At 42.3% G+C, this 18708-nt stretch overlaps 1 protein-coding gene across 1 annotated transcript; it reads right to left on the minus strand.

Moving 5' to 3' along the window:
- Window positions 1–427: 427 nt before the first annotated feature.
- Window positions 428–1709, minus strand: LOC121987850 (protein LURP-one-related 5-like). Its single transcript, XM_042541570.1, has 3 exons — window positions 1450–1709; window positions 829–1074; window positions 428–704 (listed from the first exon to the last, which is right to left on the minus strand). The coding sequence occupies exons 1-3, from the start codon at window positions 1675–1677 to the stop codon at window positions 573–575; spliced, it is 606 nt and encodes a 201-aa protein (XP_042397504.1). The 5' UTR covers window positions 1678–1709; the 3' UTR covers window positions 428–572.
- Window positions 1710–18708: the final 16999 nt, after the last annotated feature.

Raw genomic sequence — 18708 nt, forward strand, 5'->3', positions numbered from 1 at the left:
CCGGACAGAACTCCCCTCCCGTCCGGACTGCCATTTACTTCGATATGATGGGGAGAATTTCGGTAGGGTGCTATGTAAGGACTGTTAACAGTATATCACCTTCTCTTAGGCCTTCCGCTCGGCTCCTTGCTACTGTTCCACTGAGCGTCGGAACCCCGACTCCCACCGGGACGTTGACTCCTCAAAATAAAGGTCCCCGGTTCTAACCGCCGGATCATATATATATATATATATATATATATATATATATATATATATTAATTCTATTATATATATATTTTTAAATGATATATGGAAAGAAGAAAAATTAATATTATTGAAGATATTTGATCTTTTAATAAGTATGAGAATAAATATTTAATCTCCGATGAATATAAAAACGGAGGATATGAAATCCGATCCGAACTCAATCCATCGACATCGCACTTTCTCCTCTATAGATGAGCATTAATTAATATGTGTAAATTGAAGGAATCAAAGCATGATTTTGTACATATATAGATCACCAAGGAGATTACGCAACTCATTAATTAACTCTTATCTTTGATCGAACTACTCGCTCTAATTAAGCATTACCACCCACTCATTAAATTTGTTATCATAATCATGGCCATCGTTAGAGCTTGATCCATTCCCGGGTGCACCGTCAGCGCCAGAACATCTTTGTCAAGTAAATTCTTCGACGACCCATACTTCCTACTCACCTGCCAAATTAACAAGTGAAAAAAAAAATCACATTAATTCACTAACACCCAATTCTCTCAAATTATCCACATTTATCTTTGCCTAGCTAGCTAATCAACCCTAGCTACTCAATTAATTATGTACCTCAGCTACAAGTGTGTTTGGATCAGCTTGATATATCTTGGCCCATTCCTTCTCCCTCGACCAACTCATTCGATAGCCGCCTAACGATTTAACCGATCCATGGTCCGCGAACATGGAGATGGTGCAACTCGAACTCCCCAAGTGTTTGGTCGCCTTGAACAGTGGCCTCAGCCTCTCATCCTTGCTCATTGTTTGTGTATCTTCATCTCCCTCGTAGACCTCCCAACTCTCCCTCAAGTTCAGTATCTACATAAACGCCAAGAGAATTCATTATATAATTACATATCAAAAAGAGGTCGACTAATTCTAAAGGTAGATAATTTTTCTCCTGTTTCACTTGACAAATAAATCCTGAGCAAAACTTGTACACATTCATAAGTTGATCTTCAAGAGTGCTCAACGTATTACAGTGGCCTAAAAAAGTTAAGATACATGTCGATGAGGAAGAAGATCGCGTTAGGACCAGACTTATATATATATATAAATTTTTTATTTTACACATCCTTAACACTCTTGGATCCTCAGAGGATGCCCCGATTTTTAAAAGTGAATAGTAACATCCAGAGGGACAAGAGTATAGGATAAGTATATGCAGGGTGTATATATATAGAGAGAGTGTACATTGGAGCGGCAGCGGCGGATGGTGAGGAGGACGTTGCCGTGGGAGTCCATGAGGAGGGTGTGGCGGCGCCAGTCGTGAGCGTAGTTGTCGACGCGGAAGACGATGCGGCCGTCGGCGTCGTCGAACACCGTGTACCCGTGGCTGTTGAACAGCAGCGACTTGCGCCACACCGTCAGCCGCCTCGCCGGCGCCGACGAGGTGCTGCACGTCTCCGGCCACGATTTCATGCTTTCGAGCGCTCGCCCGCAGTGTGTCTGTCCGTGCCGCATATTCTGGGCCGCTGGCTTTTTATATACCGCGATCCCCATACGCGTGACGCCTGCGTAGTCCGTATGCGTGAATATAAATATCGAATTATCGATTTTCTAGTCGTCAAATATGAAGCACACTTTTTCTGAAAAAAAAATATATCGGGCACGTTTTAATAGAAGTGGTAGAGATATTATGGAAATTATATAAAAATGATTTTTTAAGATAAAAATATAGAAAAAAAGTCGTAAAGTTGGCAATATCTAAGAAATCACGATGTGGTTGTACATGTATTCTTTTCCCGCGTTCTTCTGCGCACGTTCCCGGGTGTTTTTTTCTTTCTTTCTTTTTTACAGAAGAAATTTGTCGAGAGAACGAGGGAAAAGCGTCCACATTCCTAGCTCAGAATTTCGTCGCAAATCAAAACTGGCACTGGGCATTCCTCGCGTTTTCAAATCGAAGTGTTGAACGCATGCGCAGTGCCCAAAGATGAAGAGAACTCGCGGCGCGGCGTTCTAAGTCAGAAATTATAATTTAATTTGAAAATTTTAAGATTAACATGATGAACAATTGCATATAATTTTTTTTAAAAAAAATGACCTCAGAATTTAGCTCCGGGTTGAAGTTCAAGTACCTTTATACATGAATCCACCCTCGGCGACAGTCAAATCCATGAGCTATAGCAAATGCTCGCACAAGAATGGACACGTTTGCATGATTGAAAGTGGGGTTTGCTCGTATGCAATTGGCGTTTTTTGATAATGAGGGAGATGAATATGATTGCCGCTTTAATTTCGAGATAAGACAATGATTAAGTTTTTATCCCACTATATTAGTTGAATAATTCTATCATGTCGTGTTTTCATCTAACAAGTTAATATAATGATAACGTTTTAAGATTCTTTGATCTGATAGAATATCTAGTTTACCAAACTGCCTGAGCGACAATTATTTAAAAGTATTATAAATATGTCGAAACAAAATCATATCATGCATCTAAGGATTCATATGTTAATGAATGCTAATGAATCTACACATTAAATTTATATCTAATATTTTAAAACCATTTTTTCATACTACAACAATTAGATCATTTAATTGAGGTTTATTTTTGTTTGTGTGTTAATCAGGTGTGAGCTAACCTTATAGAGATTAAGCTCAACCATATGAACTTAATCCTTTAATCTCTCACTTGAGTTATACTTGATCTTTTATATACCACACAACCCCTTAGTTGTGCTCAACACGTCAAAAAAAATTTTTATGAGTTAAATACTCCTTTAAATAATCTGGTCCATTAAATCAACTAATATATGACTAAAGAAGTCAGAGTTACTATAACTGTAATAAGACCTAACAGTAATCACAATATTAATATCATTAATGATATATATCAAATGTGGATTCTCCTTATGACCTAAATTAGGTCTAAATCATATTTATCAAAACTTTATGTTAAATTGCAACGATAAATCATGATTCAACCTTATGATTCAAAATTGAGCCCTACATGACATTTACAAATACCGTATGTAAAACTGAAACTGCAATAGTAAGTAATGATGTTCTCATATTCATAGAGTCAAAACCATATACACATGTAAAACTTTAAGAACCTCTATATTCAGCACATACTAATAAAACACCTTGGGTAACAAGTACTTGGTGAGCAAGTCCGCTAACATAGAATCTATCCTTATAGCTCTATCATAATTTGACAACTCTAAACTCTTTCTTTAACCGCCAAAAATTTTATGTTGATGTCTTTAGACTTCGACGAACTACGACTATTTTTGGAATATAATTGTGCATTTTTATTATCATAATTGATCCGCAAGGACCTGCCAATGCCCCCAATAATCTATAACCCTGTGATAAGATTCCACACTGATATCCCGTTGATGCGGTAATAAGGAGGGGCTCATCTTGGGAAAGGTACGCGCCACAATGGAGGTCAAAGTCAAGGCGGTCAACGCCCCCTATCACTGGTCGGGCGGGTGAGTGGTTCATCCTACCGAGATATGAAAGGCCCAATCTGACATCATCACTAGCTCGACCACCAGCTGAGCCAAGACGCTCAAGACAGGAATGAACGCCAAGTATCTGCGGAAGCATGCCGAGCGGCTACCCCGCTCGGCCTTACATCAATGCTCAGATCAATGGAGTAGAGTCATGGCCGAGCAAACCACACGCAGACAATACTACTACAGCCGAGCGGCTATCCCGCTCGGTCAAGATACACGTGCAACAACCAGATAGTGGAAGTATCAGCCGAATGGCTACCTCGCTCGGCAAAGTAGTTGGCTCATCAGCAAGATAACGAACTCTAGGCGAGTGGCCATCTCGCTCGGCCCAGGAATGGACGACACATGGACAAAGAACTCCTAGCCGAGCGGCTATTCCGTTCAGATGAGGAACAGACAGCCGGATATCCTTCAACATCCTTCTGGGAGTGAGTACCGCCGACGGGCGGCGTGGTCAGACAGAGGACCGTACGGCGGAAGCTTCCACTGTCACTTCAGAGATATGCTCGACCCTTTAAGGTATTGTGTCAAGGACACTTTACTGACATGTCGCTTCAGGGAAAACTTGGGATTGCATGCCCGCTTTAAGAAGCACACACACACGCTACAGGAATCCTATATAAAGGGGAGTCCAGACATCGGCGGAGGTATATTTTTCTCGCGATCTCTATAGTTGCGCTACAATTTCCTTTGCTTCTTACTTTGTCGAAGACTGACTTGAGAGTCAGAGGGACATCGCCGGGGATCCCTTCCCTGGCTCGGCACTGACGCTGCTTGTGTTGCAGGTGGGAGCAAAGTCCCTCGGAGGTCAGCAAGAGCGTCATGTCCCCAGCATCCACCTCCTCAACTTTCGAACATGATCATATTTGGTGTCGTCTGTGAGAATCGTCACCTGAATCCAATCCGAGGAAATGGAAAACGCTGGACGGCTAACCACCGTGATGCTCACGCAAGAGGAGTTGGAGATGCTCGTGCATGCACGAGCAGTAAAAATGATGGAGCAACAACAACAACAGGCGATAGCCGATCAGCCCGCACCACAACCTGCGACCTCAACGGGCGATCGACGAGCGAGGCAAGAAGACCGAGCGGAGCAAGTCTCTATATGGGGACAAAACAGAAGGTCGACCGGCACACAGGGCGAGGCACTGCCCGCATCGATCCCCTTCCATCGGGCTTTGTTCTAAACCCCCTCGGAGATAGCCCAAGCGCATCAGGAACGGGGATCCTCTTCTGACGAAGCACCTATTCGGGACGCGCGGAAAGGGAAAGCACCCCGGAGCGCCGTGTCTCCTGAACAGATTAACAGGTAGTTCTCGGAGGAGATCTTACAAGACCCTCTACCTCGACACTATACTCCGCTGGTGATCGGGACGTACAACGGGACGACCGACCCAGATGATCATCTAGATCGGTTCGACAACGAAGCTACGTTGCACCAATACACGGACGGAGTAAAGTGCAAAGTCTTTCTCACGACTTTCTCAGGATCGGCGCAACACTGGTTCAGAAGGCTGCCGGACGACTCGATATGAAGCTTCAAAGACTTTCGAGCCGCCTTCCAGCACCACTTCTCCAGCAGCCGACGCTACCAGAAGACCAGCGTCAGCCTCTTCACCCTGAAACAAGGGCCTAAGGAAGCGCTCCGAGCGTACATCCAACGCTTCAACCAGGTGGCCATGGATATCCCCTCGGTCTCGTCCGAGACCATGATGAATGCCTTCACACAGGGGCTCGCCGAAGGGGACTTCTTTCGGTCGCTCATACGGAAGCCGCCCCGGAACTTCGACCACATGTTGAAAAAGGCCAACGAATATATCAATGTGGAAGAGGCCCAAGCAGCTAGAAGGAAGGAGGCGCTGATCGAGCATTCGACGTCAACCGAGAATCGACCAACTAGCAGCCATATGTTGTTGGATCGTGAAAGTCAATAGAGGGGGGGTGAATATCGATCGAAAAATTTGAAGCGAGTACGCAACGGAAAAATGAAAATAAAACAATGCTAACACAAACCAATTTACTTGGTTCGGAGCCTTGGTCAACTCCTACCCCAAGGCCTGCACTCGTCGAGTGCTTTCGTTGGGCAATCACTAATAGTTCGTAATAGGTTTACAAAGTTGAGTACAAGAACTATAAAAAAACTAACAATACCGACAACAATAAATAGAACTTGAGCCACAGGTTGTTGGAGAAGCAGCGTCGCAGGAGCACAACGCAGTAGAGTAGATGTCGTTGTTGTTCTTTGCTTCAGGACTCACCCTCCTTATATAGGAGGCTCCGGGCGGCCGGATCCCTTCCGAGCACTTGGACTATGACGTAGCCCAGCCAACTAGTGAGCTCCATGTGCGACGACTGCAACGGGATAAAATTTACCTTCCGAGCGCTCGAATCCCTTCCGGGCGCCCAAACCACCTTTCTCCAGAATATCCTTCTCCTGTAAGAAAGAGTTACTCCAAGGTAAAAATAATAGTTTAAACTACCCTGCAAAATAGAAGTTAGCATAATAGAAAAAGAGTAGTAATTAGATTTCGTCTCACCGAGATCAGAATCTAGTCAAGATCTCAACTTAGAGTTTCGAAATGGTTCTAAGTTGGATCGACGACTAAGTTCCCTAACCGGAAATGCGTCCTCACCAAGTCACTCCCCTCCAGTGACTTACCTTAACTTACCTGCCAGACGTCCGGTCAGCCCATCGACCCGTCTGGACTTCGTGCCAGCTATCAAGTAAGCCGGTCGACCTAGCTGGACTTCGTGCCAGACATCCGGTCAGTCCATCGACCAATCTGGGGTTCGTGCCAACTATCAGGTTGACCCGTTGACCTAGCTGGACTTCGTGCCAAACATCCGGTCAGCTCATCGACCAGTCTGGGCTTCTCCTGCACACTTAGTTAAAGTGTTAGATCACAATAAAACTAACTTAACCTACTTTGTCATTCATCAAAATCTGGGTTAGACCGTTAGTGCTAACCGCATCAACATATGCCTCCCAAAGGACCGAGGGTTGAAGGATCACGACTGCATCAAGAGACCAGAGCGCACGTCGTACAACACGTGACGTCTGGTCGGCTCAAGGCTTCCAAGGACAAGGTATGGACGCCTATGTTTTGTTCGTTCCACCAGTCGACAACGCACAACACACGGGAGTGCCGAGGACTGACGTCAATCATCACCCGACCACCCCCAGGGGATATCATCGTCGCTCTCTATCTCCCGATCACCGGGATCGCCGCCGCTCGACTGAGCAACGAGAAGATGTTGGAACCCCAAGGTTGTTTTGGTGTGAACAACAAGTTAAGTTAGGTCCTGTGTGTTTTTAACCTTGTGTCTAAGTGTGCAGGAGCTTAGAAGCACAGGTAGTTGAGCGGAAGACGTAGCTAGCGAGAAGAACGGCACGCAGTGCGTCCGAGGGATGAGGCGCTGCGGAAGAGTACATCGGCGGACGAGAAGGAAGCATGCGGTGGTTCCGAGGGATGAAAAGCTGGAGTGGAAGAGTGCTCGAGGAGTAAGAGACGCAGCTAGCGAGAAGGTCGGCACGGGGTGCGACCGAGGGACGAAGACTGGGGATGAGTACGCTAGCGGACGAGAAGGAAGCACGCGGTGATTCCGAGGGACGAGAAGCCGGAGCGGAAGCCTGCTCGAGAAGACCGGAAGTTGGGTTCGGGTGAGCCTTATTCCGGATGGCAGAAATCACCCAAGCAAGCGGAAGACTCGAACTGAGGCGAACGGAGCCGGAGCAGAAGACCCAGGTTGAAAAAAGTCAATGAGGTTGACTTTCCCAGCGGGGGCACCCGGAATTGTCTGGGGCGCCCGAAACCCTTTCAGGCGCCCGGAGTTGACTTTTTGACCAGATCGCGTCAATCGTGATCTGAACGTTGGGGATAAAGTTTTATCCCCCCAGGGTGCCCGGAACCCCTTCAGGGCACCCCAACCAAGGCTATAAATACAGCTTTGGTCCAGAAGTTTTTCATCAACTCAAACAATTCATTCTTTCTGCACTTGTACGCTTTCCTTGTAGTTAAGCTTCTGTCTTCTGCGCTTCATTGTTGTAAGAGGCTTCTCCGCTTGAAAGAGTTCTTCGTACGATCATTTTCCTTGGATTAACAACCTCCCTGGTTGTAACCAAGTCAAATCTTGTGAGCCTCGTCTTTTTTGTTTGTTTAGTTAATTATTTATGCAAGTGTTAGTTTAAGAGTTTGAGAATGATTTCTTTTTATTTTCAAGCTATTCAACCCCCCTTCTAGCCAGCCGTCATGATCCAACAAGTGGTATAAGAGCTGAGGCGCTTTAGGAGGACTAACCGTCAATCGAAACAAAGATAATGGCCGGACCAAGCATCTACCCGCCGAAATTCGAAGGAGAATTCGCTAACTGGAAAAAGCGAATGCAAGTATTCTTTACAACTGATTTTGAATTAATTTTAATAATGGAATTTGGCTTTGTAGCTCCAGAGGGCAAAGAAAAATATCAATGGACGAAAAAAGAACAAGCCGACTACGTGGCGAACGGCAAAGCAGAATATCATCTACTAAGCGTTCTTCTGCCACAAGAAGTCAACCAGATCAGGAACTACGACTCGACAAAGAAACTTTGGGAGAAATTCCTTGAGATGTACAAAGGAACGTCCGAAGCCAAGCTCGCTAGATGGGATCTACTTCGCAATCAGCTCACCAACCTGCAACTTGGGGAAGACGAGACAATTGCGCATCTGCACTCGAGAATCAAAGAGATCATCACCAGACTGTCGAATCTCGGAGAAAAGGTAAGTAACCGAGATTCGTTAAGGTACTCTTTAAATTCTTTTCCGAGAAATTCAAAATGGGCATCACTAATAGTGCCTTTTACATTTCGAAAGATTTAGAAAAAATTACACTAGAAGAATTTTTCTCGACATTTGAAGTGCACGAATCAAACCCCTTGGTTTGGTTCATAACTAAACCAAATTGGTTCATGATTAAACCAAATATGGTCCAACTCTTATATAAGAGATGTGGCACATCCGTGCTTCCATTGCGACAAATATTTCCATATTTGTCTTATGTATGGTCCAACCAAACATTTATCTCTTAATCTAAGAATCCTATTCTTTAACTTATTTTACGTCTTTTAGAGACTCGTTAGTGCATGTGACCCAATATGTTCCCGGTTTTTCTTGATCGCCCATAATTAACTACTTAATTATAGAACAATCATGAGTGGCACCTACTATTAAATCATGATCTTTCGATAGAGGGGGGTGAATATCGATTTAAAAACTTTTGAAAGAAGTTAAGCACAGCGGAAAGAGTATAAGCGAAAAGAACAATACTAACACAGTTCGATTTACTTGGTTCGGAGTCTGTGTCGACTCCTACTCCAAGGCCCGCACACAAGGGTGCTTTCGATGGGCAATCACTAATTAATTCGAAAGATTATTACAAGACTAAGTATAGAAGTAATTAGGAAAATCAAAAATTGACAATTAGTAAAGAAAAAGTGAACTAGAACTTTGTCGAAGAGCTTTCGCAGCGTCACAGTAGCACCAGAGATCGAATTGAGAGTTGTTGTTGAAGCTTCAGCCTTGACCCTCCTTATATAGGAGGTTCGGGGCGCCTGGAACCATTAAGGCTCCTTGGTTGTGACGTAGCCGAGCCAACCAGCGAACTCCACGTGGCTCAGTAACGTTGGGGATAAGTTTTCCCCTCCGGGCGCCCGGGTACCTCCCGGGCGCCCGGACCTCCAGGCGCCCAAGTACCTCCCGGGCGTCGATACCTTGATTTCTAGCAGCTTCCTTCCTGCAAGAAAACATTAGTCCGAGGTACTTATATCTCCTGCAAAACAGATTATTAGCATAGTTCATAATTTAATAGAAAGAGTATTAATTAGATTCCGTCTCTCCGAGATCGGAATCTAGTCAAGATCTTGACTTAGAGTTCCGAAGTGGTTCTAAGTCGGATCGGCGCCTAAGTTCCCTTCCTAGTAACGCGTCCTCACAGACACTCAACTCCAGTGACTTACCTTCACCTACCTGCCAAACGTCCGGTCAGCCCTTTAACCCGCCTGGACTTCGCGCCAGCTATCCGGTCAGCCCGTCGACCTAGCTGGACTTCGTGCCAAACGTTCGGTCAGCCCGTTGACCCATTTGGACTTCTTGTCAGCTATCCAGTTGGCCCGTCGACCTAGCTGGGTTTCATGCCAGACATCCGGTCAGCCCGTCGACCTGTCTGGGCTTCTCCTGCACATTCGGTCAGAGTGTTAGATCAACAGCAAAACTAACTTAACCTATTTTGTCATTCATCAAAACCTGGGTTAGACCGTTAGTGCTAACCGCACCAACAATCTCCCCTTTTTTGATGGAATGACAACTTGGTTAAGTTAGTGTAAAGTGCAAGTAAAACAAGCAGGTTTTTAAGTTAGTTTGTATAAGTTAGTTTGTATTTTCAATTTGTTTTAGCTAACTTAACCACTTAACCCTCCCCCTTTGACATTCATCAAACACAAACATATTATAAATGCAATAAAGACTATGGACAATTGCAAGAAACAAGTAAGATTGACTCGGGGGAGTTGAAATAATTAAAGATTTTGCTTTAAAGAGTGTCCCTTAACCTTTTCAAAAATGGCTAAGTTATGAAAAATAGCTAATTTTTAGAAAAGTAACTTAGTAATACGTTTACATATTTTCAACAGATAATTTTTGCAACCATAAATTTATAAAAGTAATTTTACAAAAGTAAGATTTTCAAAAAAAAACAGGTGAGATTTAATGTTCAAAATCTAATTCTTCAGAGAAAAGTTTGTGAAATCTAATTTGCAAAACTAAGTTTTTATTTTCTTAAATTAATTTCAATATTTAAGTTTGAACAATCATAGTTTCAAAACTAAGTTTGTAAAATTCGATTTTCAAAACCAGTTTTCAAACCAAGTAGAAAAAATTAACATAAAACTTAGTTTTACAAAGGTTAGGTTTCATAAACACATTTCTAAAACATTTTTAGAAGAATATTTTCCAAAAACCTAATTTCAAAAATATTTTTAATAATAAAAAATAGATGTGAAAATAATTATTGCTCCCCCTGAACCTAACATTACAGCATCTGTCTAACCAGTTAGCTACTTACTGACTATTCAGAGGATAGCAGCTTTCACTTGGTTAGTCAAGTTAAGTCCAAGCATCAGTTAGTGTTTGACTACACTGAATGACTTAATTTTATTAATGTATGTTTGGTATTTAACGCCCAGACTTATATCGATGCACTGATATAAGTATCTTAAGTCCAGACAATCTGCCTATGCATCTCACCCCTTTCTATGTTTGGCAATCACAAACAAGGGAATCCTAGGGTGTTGGTGAGATACTCAAATACTAGTCTTAGGGGTACATGATTTCTAGGGGATTTTTCTAGTCTAAGGCTAAAACGTTTTTGAAATTCTAAAAATAGGAAATTTTGAAAACATAAAAGTATTTTACCTTAGAATTTGAAAATAATCATTTTTGAAAGCAATTTTAAAATTTCTAGTCTACTAGACACATCGGGATCTATCATTTTCAAAGTTAATATATACCTAAGTAAGTGTAGTCCAGGATATCATAACTCAATATCAAAGTCAGGGTACAATGATAAAGTGTACATAATGGTCGGGATGTCTATCAAGATGAGGAGGAGGGGTGTGATCCGAGTGGTCCGGCTCCAAGGGAACGAAACATCTCGATCAACTCAGCGTGACGGGTCCGGGCATCCTCTCGGGAACTAGATAAATCACGTCGAAGGTCAGAGATATCATGTCTCACGTCTCGTCTCAGGTCCGAGATGTCCTGTCTCGCGTCTCATCTCAGGTCCGAGACCTCCTGCCGAAGACTCGTCATGGATAGCTCGAGTCCAGCAACTCGATCGCCTAGAGTGTGATGTGCAGGACGAGGTGCTCGGCCTGGAGGTGGAGCTGGTGACGGAGCTGGAGCGTCCTCGCCGAATAACGCAACCATAAACTCATCATGCTCTGCTGCCTCCTGGGCATCTGGGTCTGGCTGGTGCTATGCCCCCCTCTAGGAATGGCAATGGGTCGGGTTCGGGTCGGATTCTATATCCTCCATCCCCATACCCATCTGGTATAGGATCTCTGATGGGTATACTCATACCCATTAAATGATCGGATATCTTCTATAGTTATAATTTTTCTTCTTTCTATCCAACTATTATCATTCAATAAAAATATATTAAAATTAACAACCTATTAAAATATATATATATATATAATTAAAAAATAGATTAAACATCTATATAGTCTCCTCCTAATATCAACAAAAATAGTAAGTTAATTTTAGAAAAAGAAAATTTTCTTTAATATATGTATATATATTATTTAATCAGGTATTGATAGTCCCTCTATACCCTCCTCCATTCGGGTCGGATGTTGGATCCTTCATCGGGTTCGAGTGAAATTGACATCCCTACCCCCCCCCCCTCCGCCAAGACATGACACAATCATCCTCATCTATGTGGACACCCGCTAACGAGAAGCTCCTAGGTCCTATGCCGTCGAACTCAGTCATGGCCCGAACATGACCTCGGGTGGCATTAATATGTAGGTGGGCGAAATATGCCGTCAAAATATGACAATACGGCATATGAGTATAAGCGAAAAGAACAATGCTAACACAGTTCGATTTACTTGGTTTGGAGCCTGTGTCGACTCCTACTCCAAGGCCCACACACAAGGGTGCTTTCGATGGGCAAACACTAAGTAATTCGAAATATTGTCACAAGACTAAGTACAGAATTAATTAGGAAAAGCAAAAATCGATAATTAGTAAAGAAAAAGTGAACTAGAACTTTGTCGGAGAGCTTTCGCAGCGTCGCAGTAGCACCAGAGATCGAATTGAGAGTTGTTGTTGGAGCTTCAGCCTTGACCCTCCTTATATAGGAGGTTCGGGGCGCTTGGAACCATCAGGGTGCCCTGGTTGTGACGTGGCTGAGCCAACCAGCGAACTCCACGTGGCTCAGTAACATTGGGGATAAGTTTTCGCCTCCGGGTACCTCCCGGGCGCCCGGACCTTGATTTCTAGCATCTTCCTTCCTGCAAGAAAACGTTAGTCCAAGGTACTTATATCTCCTGCAAAACATATTATTAGCACAGTTCATAGTTTAATAGAAAGAGTATTAATTAGATTCCGTCTCTCCGAGACCGGAATCTAGTCAAGATCTTGACTTAGAGTTCCGAAGTGGTTCTAAGTAGGATCGGCGCCTAAGTTCCCTTCCCGGGAACGTGTTCTCACAGTCACTCAACTCCAGTGACTTACCTTCACCTACCTGCCAGACGTCTGATCAGCCCTTCGACCCGTCTGGACTTCGCGCCAGCTATCCGGTCAGCCCGTCGACCTAGATGGACTTCGTGCCAAACGCCTGGTCAGCCCGTTGACCCGTTTGGACTTCATGCCAGCTATCTGGTCGGCCCGTCGACCTAGCTGGGCTTCGTGCCAGACATCCGGTCAGCCCGTCGACCTATCTAGGCTTCTTCTGCACACTCGGTCAGAGTGTTAAATCAACAGCAAAACTAACTTAACATATTTTGTCATTCATCAAAATCTGGGTTAGACCGTTAGTGCTAACCGCACCAACATCTACTAGTACACCATGATTCATAATTAGCTGGAAATCATAGTTGATTTTAAAATTAATTCTAAACCCTTCAACAGCTATAGTGAGTCGTGTCTTATTCCTTTCACTCGTCTTATACCCACTTGGTTCAAGACATGGTCTATGTGTCTTGTCCCCACTAGGCTGACTACGTCACACCTTGCCTAAGTAATACTTCCTCGTTCTGTGAATTCAAATTACTCATGCATGTGTACAAGAGTCTCGCACTCTTAACATGTGATGTTTTGGCCAAAGACTTTGAGTAATAATCTTAACGAGTGGTCATAGGGTATATGTCTCCTCGTAAGGAGCGATGAATCCTTTGTGGGCTATCCAAACACCTTTAAGCACTTCAACTTATACCCAATCATCCCGGGGCCATACCTTAATGAGATACTTGCTTAAGATGTCAAAGTATAAATCTCCATGACCAAGATGACTTATATACCTCAAGTCAAAGGAAATTTGCACTCGTGTTGCAGTAAGAACTTCACAGACATATGTGTGTGTGTGTGTGTGTGTGTGTGTGTGTGTGTGTGTAGAGAACCATATGAAGTCTTATAGCTAGTCACTCCAATGAACTAATTACCATAATCAGCATCCACGTTTAACTCTCGACATCCCAATATCTCCAGCCAGTGAGAAAATAGCTACTTGGCTGAACCAAAGAGAATAACCCGTGCTAGTCTTACAGAATTGATGATGTCCGAATGCATCAATTCGATGACTAGGAAAATTTTAATATATTCATAATTGCACATGTAGAGATAATCACTAGTTGTGATCCAATCACAAATTCTCTCATACTATGAATTATATTATGGGCATTCAGTAAATGAGTTTAAGATAATCAAATATATAATATGTACTCAAATAGTGAATCTATACTTATCAAATAAATAAAAAAAAATCGTAAGGTGATTACCTTAGGATATCTCTCAAATTCTAACAGTGTGTGCAGGCTATTTACTCAACCGAGAAAGTCCTAGTTGGAGACTAGGCAGGAAAGACTTAGCAAATCGTGGAAGCCAAGTGGAAAGACCAAGTGGGTCGAGAGAATTCGACACTTGGCGGGGAAGCTCAATAGGTTTGGAGGACCGTAGATCGAGGGAAAGTCCTGGGTGGTCGATCCAATGTCAAGCGGCAAAGTCCAAATAGGTATGGAAGACCAAGATTTGGAAGGTAGGTTGAGGTAAGCAACTGGAGGAGCAATGGTGAGGTTATGTTCCTGAAAGGAACAACCTAAGGTCGTTGATCCAACTGAAGAAATCGAGAAAGTTTTCAAGTTGAGATCAAGAAAATTCTACTGTCTAATACTACTCATGCATAAAATATAATATTACTGTGCTAACCTTTGTTTTACAGGATTATATTATCTAACACTATTTTGTAGATCTGGCCTGATCGGTCGACCGAACACAGGGATAGATCGACCGAACCAGGTGGACTTAGATTAAAAATCAGACCAGAGCAGAACAAAGCAGAGTCTGATCAAAGCCTGATCGATCGACCGAACCAAAGGATCGATCAACCGAAACAAGCAGATGTGACACAGATCATATCGAGCTGAGGCAAAGAAGGAAGCTAGCTTGATCGGTCGACTGAATCAAAGGATCGTCGATCGAATGATCATTGCATTAAAGGCGCATTAAGTGCGAATCTCGACGAACAGAGAAGGACCAAAGTTCAGTCGACCGAACCATTAAATATCATTAATGCCTAAGGATCGGATCTCAGCGAAAAAGGCAGGGAGCGGGTTCGCTCGAGCGAGGATCGATCGACCGAACATTGACCATTCTTATAAAAAGAGCTCGAGGTCCGAGGCTCAGTAACGAATCAATTCACTAGTTCATCTTTATGCAAAGCTGCTCGTACTGCTACTCTGCACTTCGTCTTCAAGCAAGCTACTACTTCAATCAAGTGCCGACCATGCTTCAGCTTTCATCTACTATCGGTATAATTTTATATTACTTGCATTGTACTTAGATTCAATAAGATAGTAGGTTGTTACTATCTTATATTACTCATTGTACGAATTGCTTCTTTCCGAAGGTTTCGAAAAAAAGAATTATAGTGAATTTCCCAACGGTGCGATCAAGGATCGCAGGTCTTGCAGTAGGAGTCGACCTAGGCTCTGAACCAAATAACCGAATCGTGTTCTTTATTTTTCCACTGCACTACTTTGGTTTAAACGCTTAAAAAGAAAGAGTTTTTTAAAGAGCAATATTCACCCCCCCCCTCTATCGTACTTTCTCGATCCTTTACTTTAGTCGTAGGCGGAGAAGCCTCTTACAAGCCTTGGAAGCACACAAAGTAGAAACTCGTATACAAGTGATTCTAGACTACTGGATCAGGGCTATATTTATAGCTCTGCTAAAGGTGCCTAGAAGGGTTCCAAGCGCCTGGAGAGGGATAAAAATTTTATCCTCATCGCGACGGCTCACGCCACGTTGCGTTTGGCTAAGTTTTAAACTCCGAGCGCCCGGAAGGGTTCCGGGAGCCGGAGTCTGGGCACTTGGAACCAACAAGTCAGCATCCAATTGACTTTTTGGTCTGGGTCTTCTGCTTCGATTTCGCTCGCTTGAGTGATTTCAGTCATCACAAGTAGGACTCACTCAAACCCATCTTTCGGCCTTCTCGAGCAACCTTCCACTTCGGCTTCTCGTCCTTCGGGAACGTCACGTGCCTCCTTCTCGTCCGCCAGCGTACTCATCTAGATCACCTCGTCCCTCAGACGCATCAAGCCCGTCAACTCTCTCCCATGTCATCCTTCTCTTTAGCTGCGTCTTTTGCTCGAACTCCTGTGCTCCTAAGTTCCTACACACTTAGACACAAGACATCAAAACATGATAGTACCTAACTTGACTTGGTTTGATCACATCAAAATTTCCACGGGGTACTTACAATCTCCCCCTTTTTGATGTGAGCAACCCCAAGTTAAGTTAGGGTAAACTAAACAAAAATAGTAATGAATTTTTCATTTGTTCAAAAAAAATCTACCTCCCCCTAGACTTTACCTTTAATTCTCCCCCTTTGATCACATTAAAAATGGGATACTTTAAAATGACTTGGAAATAAGTCTTAAAAAAATTTAAGGGAAACAAAGTCTAAATTGACAATTATCCAGAAAATTAGGAAAATATAAATTTTGAAAAATCATATTTTGAAAAATACTTTTAAATTGAACTCTTCTTTCTCCAAAAAATTAAGATCAGATTTATTTCAATTAGAAATTTTATAGCACAATTTATTTGAAAGTATTAGATAGTTTTATAATAGTTAAATGTTTAACAGTTAGTCAATTAAATATTCATGTCAGTAATTGGCTTCCAAGCTATGGCGAGGCACTAGGTCGTCTTGGTTATTGGAACAACAACCACTTCTAGATAAAGTCTCTTAAAGAAATTAAATATTTAATTTTTTTCTGAAAGTCCAAGGTCTAACTTAAAACAAGTCATGCACAAAAAGATAATTTTAATTTAAACATGACTTTAGAACCCAAAACAGATTCCTTCCTACCGGATTTATCAAAAACTTTCTAGAACATACTTCTGTGATATTCTTCTAATTTGGCCCTTATGATATTTAAGATACCAATTTAGATTTCTATAATTTTTCCAGGTATTTTGATTATCATATGCAAAGTTTCTTGATTTTTTAATTTGGTTCTTCAATTTTCATTTTTATCTTTTAATTTATCATACATTTCTAGGGAACATGTATTTGCTAGGATTGTTCTTAATTCAAAAACTTTCTTTTTAAATTAATATTTTTCATTTTTAGTTTACATAGAGATCTGGTCATGGATTTATTATCTAAATATAACTGGCTAGGGGTAGTAAACATACCTCACTTACCAAATCTGTTCTGAAGCTTGTCTTCCTCCTCATTGTAACTTTCTTCTGAGGAGTCTCCCTCTTCATCTATGCTCTCCTCTTGGTGGCTTGCTATCAGTGCAAGTCTAGCGTACTCCTCCAGATCTAATTCTGATGATGACTCATCCCACGTCACCTTCAAGGTTTTGTATTTTGTTGTGGTTGGTCTCTTCTTGTTCAACTTTGGGTAGTCATCCTTGATGTATCTCTCTTCATTGCAGTTATAGCATCTTACCTTCCTTACTCTTCTTTTCTTTACCTACACTTGATTAAACTTATTAGTTTTAAAAACTTTCTTGAATTTCTTTACCATGTATGATGTTTCATCATCGTCGAAGGAGTTGTCGGCATATATCTGATTCATCCTTCTTGGCTTTTAGAGAAATATTATTTGATTTCTCTATTTCTGAGAATCTATACAGCGAGACTCATGAAGTTCAAAAGTTAAAAATAAACTTTCAAGAGTACATACCTCAAGGCTCTTAGAAATGTAGTAAGCATCTACTAAGATTGTCCACTCTTGAGTTCTCAAAAAAGAGTTAAGTGTGTACCTTAAGGAGTCATGATTTGTTACCTTTTCTCTGAGGTTGTTAAGTTGGGTGATCAGGTCTTTGATTCTTGCATGGAGTTGAGCTACCTTCTCTCCCTTGTTCATCCGAAGGTTCGTCAGTTGGCTTCGGAGGATGTCCCGCTTTGCCAGTTTGGCTTCCGAAGTACCTTCATGGAGCTCCAGGAATTTCTCTCAAAGATCTTTGGAGAAGTTGTAGCTTCCAATCTGGATGACCTCCTGAGCGAAAGAACGCTGAGTAGATGGAACTCTGCTTTTCCATTAGTCATGAAGTCGACTTGCTCCTTCTTCGTCCATGTGTACTCTTCTTTCTCGGCTCCGTGCAAATCCGTAGGTACTACAAAACTGTATTTTATAATTAAGAGAATTTCGAAGTCGGTTTTGAAGAATACCTTCATGCGCTTCTTCCACGTTGTGAAGTCTCCCTCAACTTTCGATAGGTAGATGCTGGATCCGGTCATTTCTTTTACTTTCGATGGTTGTTAGTCCTTTTAAAGCGGGTCTGGCTCTGATACCACTTGTTATGACCCATGCAGCCGACAAGAGGGGGTAACTTACCCTTCAAAAATAAAATAGAACCTTTTCTCGATCTTTTGAAATAATAAGACACTTGTATAAAAAAAATTGATAAACTAATAAAAAGGAAGAGGCTACTAATTTTTACTTGGTTACAAACAGGAAGGTTGTTAATCCAAGACTCTGAAGCAATACTTAAATTCTCCTTTCGTCGTAGGCGAAGAAGCCTCTTACAAGCATTGGAAGCACACAAAGTGTTGTGCCCAAAGGATGTTCATATATCTCTACAATGACATGATATTGTCCACTTTGGGCCTAAACCCTCATGGCTTTGCTCTTGGGCTCTCCTCAAAAGACCTCATCCTTTTAACCCCATTATCTTTCCCAAATCTTTCCAATGTGGGACTTTGATTGA

The sequence above is a fragment of the Zingiber officinale genome, chromosome 5B (assembly GCF_018446385.1).
Source record: "Zingiber officinale cultivar Zhangliang chromosome 5B, Zo_v1.1, whole genome shotgun sequence".
Taxonomy (NCBI): domain Eukaryota; kingdom Viridiplantae; phylum Streptophyta; class Magnoliopsida; order Zingiberales; family Zingiberaceae; genus Zingiber; species Zingiber officinale.

What these genes read in the sequence shown, in the direction of transcription:
- LOC121987850 (XM_042541570.1), bottom strand. Translation starts at nt 1,677, where the DNA reads ATGAAATCGTGGCCGGAGACGTGCAGCACCTCGTCGGCGCCGGCGAGG. An exon ending in TCCGCCGCTGCCGCTCCAAT is followed by an intron (nt 1,075 to 1,449) that starts GTACACTCTCTC and finishes GCGTTTATGTAG; the next exon opens with ATACTGAACTTGAGGGAGAG. An exon ending in CAAACACACTTGTAGCTGAG is followed by an intron (nt 705 to 828) that starts GTACATAATTAA and finishes TTAATTTGGCAG; the next exon opens with GTGAGTAGGAAGTATGGGTC.